Raw genomic sequence first — 7,462 nt, 5'->3', positions numbered from 1 at the left:
GTTAGAATCTGAGCAAGAACAAAATATAGAACATATAACATATAGTTGAAGCTTTACCAAGATGTGTGTTACTTCAGAGCGTCTATCCCTCGTAGTTGCTGAAATATATGAACAAACATTTTAAGGCACTTCATCAACAGAACATTATAAATAACATTTTTAGAGGCCGTGATGAGGATGATACACGTTAAGACTATCTAAATCTAATTAAAATGTGTCTGAGGATTACACACGTAAACATTCTCTAAAAGACTCTATCTAAGGAAATATTCTTGCTGTACACCTAGTTAACTTTTGAGTAAAGATTGGTGGTAGCTTCGTCAGTGTGTTTCCCCCCATTTAACATCTAAGCTCCTTCATTTCCTTTACTAGGCCAGACAACCTCACTAATCCACATTTTCTTATTTAACATTATTTTTCCTCCGTATATCGTCCTTTTTTAAAAACAACCCCCATATACGGATTTTTTTTTTATCTGGTTAATTATATTATTATAAATTATGAAAATATTATACATCATCTAGGTGTATAAATCTTTAAACCTTGACCCCTAGACCACGGTACAATCCCATACGGTACAACCTCGTATACTAATCTGGAATCAATTTCTTCCAAGGTTATGGAACGTTTTTATGTACATATAGACATTGTGAAACGTACCGTTTAAAAGTTTTATCAAGTTTTTGAGATGAATAAAATAGCATAGAAAAACAATTAATCGTAACGTAAAGACTTATATTTTGTGTGTAAACGAACCAATAATCAATTTGTTAAAAAATTTAGTTTTTATTTTAAGAAAGTATTGTGGACGAAAGGGAAAAACTGAGGTGAAGTCATCGGGCCAATGAGGGAAAGTCATCGGGCCAAAAAAAGAAGAAAAAAAGTCATCGGGCCAATGAGGGGGATGTGCTCATTTGTCTCTTTATTTGTTTCTTGATTACAAGACTTTCCTTTTTAAAACACTCATCATGCTATATGGTTTAGATAGATATTTTACAAAAGTACTATAACTTTATTTTATAAACTGATGACAATAATAAATAAGCATCATTTTATATAACTTATCAACTAATATACATTGAATTTTAATCCAATTATATAAAAACAATAATACTTAGTCAAGCTTTAAAAAAATAAGATTAGCATTTGGAGTATAGTACTCATTTCCAATCTAATTTTTGTTTTAAGATGCATCTTTTTTTGTTTGTTTGACAAATCCTTTTCTTGGATTGACAAAACCCATAATTCATATACTAATAATTATAAAAATTCAGTTACAAAAATAATAATAAAAATGTTATAGCTTAGTGGAGGTTAGTACGTAACACACGAAAACATTCACTCTTTTTTCTTTTCTTTTCTTATTTTTTTTTGCAAAATGAAACCCTAAACTTTCTCTAATAAAACGCGTAATTAGATGTTTATAAACCCTAACAAGACACAACACTCTCTCACTCCTTCTGGCTTCTCTTTCAAGCTACTCTCTCTCTCTCTTCTCTCGCTCCGACCACCAGTTGTCTGTTCCTCCGGTTCTTCTTCTCCACGGGTGCGATTTCGATACTCTTTATCTTCTCTGTTTTTTTTTTATGATCCGAGTGTGATCTCTCGTCTTCCTTACTATCAGTTTCCAAAGATTTTACTCTGCTTATGATTTCTGGGTTTAGTCTAAAGTGGACTTACACTGTTTTTATAAGAGATTTCACGATCAAAATCGACATTCTTAGTTATTTTCTAGGGTCTTGCTGAGACATCATCTTCTTGTTGCTTAAAATCAAAATCGAATTTTGCAGGGTTTTAGGGTTTATAAGAATTAGTTTGATTTTCTCCAAGTCTGCTCGTTTAGTGACACTTGTTTGAAGCTTATTGTCTTACAAAGTTGATCAGTTTATGCAATCAAAAACCCTAGATGTTGTTGTTCCATCAAAATGAACTTTGCTTACTAATTAAGTTTCTCTTCTTTTATATGTACGTGTTCAATGTCTAACAAATGTTTATTTGTTTGTTCTCTTCATATTACACATCAGATGTCAGTTGATATCTGCAAGAAGAATCCATCGTGCGACTATGGTTATATGAGCAAAGGGAGAGCTTGTGTGTGGTGTTCCTTCTTCAAACAGTAGACTTGGACTTAAAACCCTGCAAAATTCGATTTTGATTTTTTAGTTTCTCTGCAATGGGGAAAAATAGCTTGGCACCTGGCTTTCGGTTTCATCCCACTGATGTTGAACTTGTAAGATACTACTTGAAGAGAAAAGTTCTTGGGAAAAAGTTCATGACTAATGCCATTGCTGAGGTCGACATTTACAAGTTCGAGCCACTTGATTTACCCGGTAACACCTTAAACTCTCATGCTTCTTTTTTTTTTAATTTCTGTATGTGGTTTGGTTACTCATCCAACTCAAAAAGACTTTAAATCTCTTTTACAGAGAAGTCATGCTTAAGGACAGGAGATCTAAAGTGGTACTTCTTCTGTCCGAGGCTTAAGAAGTATCCCAACGGCGGCAAGGCAAACCGTTCTACTGAATCTGGTTACTGGAAGACCACAGGGAAAGATAGAGACGTCACTTACAATGATGAGGTCGTTGGGAAAATCAGAACTCTTATTTTTCACTACGGGAAGACGCCTCGTGGGGAACGTACTGACTGGGTCATGCATGAGTACAGACTTGAAGACAGAACATTGGAACAGAGGAATATTCCTCAGGTAATGAATCTTAATTAAGCAATTTTTTTATGTTTTAGTTATAAGACATAGTTAAAATATGTTTGTTGTTGTTGTTGTGATCTGCAGGATACTTATGTGATTTGTAAACTCTTTAAGAAGAATGGACTTGGACCAAGGCATGGATCTGAATATGGAGCTCCGTTTAAGGATGAGGATTGGAGTGATGAGGAAGATATAGAGAGTCTTGATCCTGGTCCTAACAAAGAAACCAGTGTAGTTGCTTCCGCATCACACTCACATCGTCCTGAGGATTGTATCACTGGAGTGATATCAGAATCTTGCGTCGTCTCTGATGCACCGCAACTAACTGCCGCCACAGTGCTTCCACCTCTAGCAAGTGATGTTGTAGCTCACACTCCCTTGTCTTCTTCTTCTCCTCTTCTTGAGGTTCCTCATGCAGTACAAGATGATGATGACTTTTATTCTATGCTGGATCTCTTTGTTGTTGATAACGACGAGTCTTTACATCTTGACGGACTCAACAACCAGTACGAGGTAACTCTTTAAATCATACTTTTAATGAACCAAGATTAGTCTTTAAATTTATAATGATCTTAGTGGTTGTTGATCTGTTGTTTAAAAGGCTGAGTATTCTTTTAAATTTACAGGTGAGACAGGAGACTGAGGTTCCTGTTGTGGAGGAAGCTCATGTTTGCTTAGAAGATGTCGATATGAGCTGGATACAAGACTTGAGCGATGAGCTATTCGTAGGCATAGAGGAACTGATTGAGCCATCTACTCCTCCGGCTGCTCAGGGCGGTCATCCTGGTGACTCATGAGTCTATAGTCAAACTTAAAACCATTGCTGTTTTGAGAATCCTTGTTGATTTGCTGGCATGGAAACAGAGACCAAAAATTTGTGAAGCTTTAACCAGAATGTTTATTCTATCGCAACCTCTAGTTTGCACAAATTGAGAAACTAAACCATGACTAAGTAGTAGTATTAGCTTTTTTTTTAGCAAACTCCGTAATAGTAGCTTAAAACCATCAGCTGTTGAGATGTCGAGCTAGCTTCTATGTTGTGTTGCCTTAACTAGCATTCATCATCATCATCATCTATGTATCCGGAAAAAATCATTTGAAATTATGTATTTCTATGGATTCTTAGCTTTAAATCAGAATGCCGCATTACACTATCATTAGTCTGAAATCAAAGGCTACAAAGATTATTTATATTGAAAGAATTGGAATTTTCATTAAGTTGTTATGTTTTTGCAGTTATATGCAAATCCATGGATTTTTAGCTTAAATGGTAAAATATCATGAGTCTGTAATCAAAGGATACAAATATTAAATGTAAACGAGTAATTATAATGGGTGTACAGATGCAAAAGAAAGTTTCATTTCGAGAAGCAGACATAACGCCGTCGTTTCCTTCATCACACCACTATCCACGTGTATTTTTGGAATAGATCGAATTTGCGTTATAACCGAGGGTCATTATGATGTCAAATAGAATATAGGGATGTAAATGTAAAGCTACGAAAGTTAGAAGGGGTCTTTTAGAATTTATGCTTTTTTGTAATTGAAAGCAGACGACTTTTCTTCATACTTGTCCGATTAAATTAAAAAATCCTTTTTATCCTCTCTGAAAATCGCAAACGAACAATGACGAGCCTCGTCTTCAACACCCCCTGGCTTAGGGTTAGGTCCTTACCGGAGCTCGCTCCCACCTTCCTCCGACGGCGTCAATCTCCACGGCGATGCTTCTCCGTGGTTGCGTGTTCGTCGCCGGGCAGCAACGGTGGTGACTCTGTCAGAGTCCGTTTCGCGCCTTCTCCCACTGGTAATCTCCATGTGGGCGGAGCAAGGACTGCTCTCTTCAACTACCTCTTCGCTAGGTCGAAAGGAGGGAAGTTTGTGCTGAGGATTGAGGATACGGATTTGGAGAGATCAACGCGTGAATCTGAAGCTGCTGTTCTTCAGGATCTCCAGTGGTTAGGTCTTGATTGGGATGAAGGTAAGGTCTTTACTTCATATGCTGAGCTAAGACACTAGAGTTTTGTGTAATTGAAATTTGGATTGAGATTGCAGGTCCTGGTGTTGGTGGAGACTTTGGTCCTTATAGACAATCTGAAAGGAATGCTCTTTACAAGCAATACGCAGAGAAGCTTTTAGAGTCTGGCCAAGTTTATCGATGCTTTTGCTCCAGTGAGGTTGTTGTCTTAAAATTCACTTAATAACGTGTTGTCTCTATAGGGGTTTTGACTCTGTTGTTGGCTTTAATGTTTATTGTAGGAGCTTGTAAAGATGAAGGAGATTGCGAAGCTAAAACAGTTGCCTCCGGTGTATACTGGTAAATGGGCAACCGCTTCTGATGCTGAAGTAGAGCAAGAGCTAGAAAAGGGAACGCCTTTTACTTACCGGTTCCGTGTGCCGAAGGAAGGCTCTTTGAAAATTAACGACTTGATTCGTGGTGAGGTACGTTTTTGTGTGTCTATCTCTCTCTGTCAAGGGTTTAGATAAGATTTAAGTTGAAACCTTTCGTTGTGATCTTGTAGAAAGGTCTATCTATTGATGTATTGTTATTGAGAATGTGTGATAGTGTCTTGAAGGTATCTTGGAACTTGGATACTCTCGGAGATTTTGTGGTGATGAGGAGTAATGGCCAGCCTGTTTACAACTTCTGTGTTACGGTAGATGATGCTACCATGGCTATTTCACATGTCATAAGGTTAATACTCCAGTGTCTTTTCCTTTCATAACATTTTTGAATGTGGTCTTGATCAGAGACCTTAAATTTCATATCAGGGCGGAAGAACACTTACCGAATACATTAAGGCAGGCTCTAATTTACAAGGTAAGCACTAGTAGCTTATGTCTGTTTCTTTCAGTTGCTCTACGAAGTTATGTTATCCTGAAGATATAGGAAAAAATAATTTGATTTAGTGTTGTCGAATCAATGGCAGGCTCTGGAGTTTCCAATGCCTCAGTTTGCACATGTTTCTCTAATTCTAGCGCCAGATAGAAGTAAACTATCAAAGCGACATGGGGCAACTTCTGTAGGCCAGGTGTTTGAAGCTGTTATTTGCCTTTACTTCACGTTTGATTCATAGGTGATTCATCATCTAACTTCTGCGTTACGTTGATAAAACAGTACAGAGAGATGGGGTTTCTACCTCAGGGAATGGTGAACTACTTGGCGCTCTTAGGTTGGGGAGACGGCACTGAAAATGAATTTTTCACACTCGAGCAACTTGGTAAGTCGTTCTTGTTTGACTATAACTTTACAGTGCATGATCTTAGTTTATCTTCATCCTTCAGTTTTCTGACTTGAAGATTGCATGTTTGTTCGTGATTTGCAGTTGAGAAGTTCTCCATTGAACGTGTCAACAAAAGTGGTGCGATTTTTGATTCTACAAAGTTAAGGTGATCATAGAATTTGTTTAGCTGTATGATTAATCCGATCTTCTTCTTTTTTATTTGCTAATAAAATAGCTTCGATTTTGCATGTCTATAAACTGGAAGATGGATGAATGGTCTACATCTGAAGGCACTTCCATCTGAAAAATTAACAAAACTTGTTGGTGAGCAATGGAAGAGCGCTGGCATCTTAACGGAGTCTGAGGGAAGCTTCGTAGATGTAAGGTTTCTAGTTACGGATTTAAGAACAAGAGATGTTTTCTGTATAGACTTACGGAGCTTGAGCTTATTGTTGGAAGTGCAGGAAGCTGTGGAGCTTCTCAAGGATGGGATTGACGTGGTGACTGATTCAGACAACGTACTTTTAAACTTGCTTTCATATCCTTTGCACGCTACACTGGCTAGGTAACTATCAAACCGTTTGATCATCATGCATTGCCTTGTTCCTTTCAATAAACCCTTCTTATGGATTTTGCAGCCCTGAAGCTAAGCCCGCCGTTGAAGACAAGCTTCATGAAGTAGCAGCCAGCCTCGTAGCTGCTTATGACAGCGGTGAGATTCCAAGCGCTTTAGCAGAAGGACAAAGTGGTTGGCAGAAATGGGTGAAAGCCTTTGGCAAATCAACGAAACGCAAAGTTAGTCATCTCTCTGATCCAGTTTTATACCAGATAAAACATCATCTCTCTTAAAAATGAACAAACCTTTACAAGAGATTGTTCTTGGTTACAGGGGAAATCACTTTTCATGCCACTACGTGTGTTGCTAACGGGTAAACTCCATGGACCTGAGATGGCCACTAGTATTGTTCTGATTTCCAAAGCTGGGAGTCCAGGTATTGTGGCTCCTCAGGCCGGGTTTGTGTCCATGGAAGAACGGTTTAAGATCCTTAGGGAGATGGATTGGGAAGCTTTGAACAAAAGCGAGAGTGTACCTCTTGAATCTACCGCCGCAGCATCTACCTGAGAAAGTTTCTTAATCTGCGTTTTAGTTGGTGAAATGACCACCCCGAAGATTGATTTCTCGTTCATTTGTAGAGTATTTTGTTCTTGATCAAGCTTGCCTTTTTTGCCTGAAGTTAGGAACAAACCAGAGAGCAGAAACATCTTAAAGCCAGTTTAAATTTGCTTTCTATGCTGTTTTTTCACATTTGTTGTTTAATTTGTTTTCATTCTCTTAAGATAATCTCACAATGATGGAATAATCTCTTTTAGAAGCACAATTTGTTCGGTTCTAAAAATCGGTATTGGTTATAGCTGAAATGATAATCTTAAAATCCGATTTAAGTGGTTCAAAATGGCTTAAACTATTTTAAGAATCAGTTTAACATGGTCTAAATCAATTTAAATTGGTGTAAATCTGTAAGTTTATATGATT

The 7,462-nt window shown here is 37.5% G+C and overlaps 2 protein-coding genes across 2 annotated transcripts; both read left to right on the top strand.

Annotated features, from left to right (window-relative positions):
• The first annotated feature begins 1,432 nt into the window (after window positions 1-1,432).
• Window positions 1,433-3,861, top strand: LOC106347959 (NAC domain-containing protein 82-like). The gene is made up of 5 exons (XM_013787594.3): window positions 1,433-1,546; window positions 2,025-2,330; window positions 2,427-2,704; window positions 2,792-3,220; window positions 3,334-3,861. The coding sequence occupies exons 2-5, from the start codon at window positions 2,174-2,176 to the stop codon at window positions 3,502-3,504; spliced, it is 1,035 nt and encodes a 344-aa protein (XP_013643048.1). The 5' UTR covers window positions 1,433-1,546; window positions 2,025-2,173; the 3' UTR covers window positions 3,505-3,861.
• A 391-nt stretch (window positions 3,862-4,252) lies between these two features.
• LOC106347958 (glutamate--tRNA ligase, chloroplastic/mitochondrial) lies at window positions 4,253-7,307 on the top strand. The gene is made up of 12 exons (XM_013787593.3): window positions 4,253-4,685; window positions 4,760-4,881; window positions 4,964-5,146; window positions 5,281-5,399; window positions 5,477-5,525; window positions 5,635-5,736; window positions 5,823-5,925; window positions 6,031-6,094; window positions 6,194-6,308; window positions 6,393-6,493; window positions 6,567-6,723; window positions 6,818-7,307. The coding sequence occupies exons 1-12, from the start codon at window positions 4,334-4,336 to the stop codon at window positions 7,049-7,051; spliced, it is 1,701 nt and encodes a 566-aa protein (XP_013643047.2). The 5' UTR covers window positions 4,253-4,333; the 3' UTR covers window positions 7,052-7,307.
• The last annotated feature ends 155 nt before the right edge of the window (window positions 7,308-7,462 follow it).

Source organism: Brassica napus, chromosome A6, assembly GCF_020379485.1.
Source record: "Brassica napus cultivar Da-Ae chromosome A6, Da-Ae, whole genome shotgun sequence".
Classification (NCBI taxonomy): Eukaryota; Viridiplantae; Streptophyta; class Magnoliopsida; order Brassicales; family Brassicaceae; genus Brassica; species Brassica napus.
This window is presented reverse-complemented; position numbering and strand designations above follow the sequence as displayed.

Excerpts from the sequence above, each read along its gene's own strand:
- LOC106347959 (XM_013787594.3), top strand. The coding sequence starts at position 2,174 with ATGGGGAAAAATAGCTTGGCACCTGGCTTTCGGTTTCATCCCACTGAT. Across the intron at positions 2,331-2,426 it reads CGAGCCACTTGATTTACCCG|AGAAGTCATGCTTAAGGACA; the intron begins GTAACACCTTAA and ends TCTCTTTTACAG. Across the intron at positions 3,221-3,333 it reads GACTCAACAACCAGTACGAG|GTGAGACAGGAGACTGAGGT; the intron begins GTAACTCTTTAA and ends TTAAATTTACAG.
- LOC106347958 (XM_013787593.3), top strand. The coding sequence starts at position 4,334 with ATGACGAGCCTCGTCTTCAACACCCCCTGGCTTAGGGTTAGGTCCTTA. Across the intron at positions 5,737-5,822 it reads GGGCAACTTCTGTAGGCCAG|TACAGAGAGATGGGGTTTCT; the intron begins GTGTTTGAAGCT and ends TTGATAAAACAG. Across the intron at positions 6,309-6,392 it reads CTGAGGGAAGCTTCGTAGAT|GAAGCTGTGGAGCTTCTCAA; the intron begins GTAAGGTTTCTA and ends TTGGAAGTGCAG.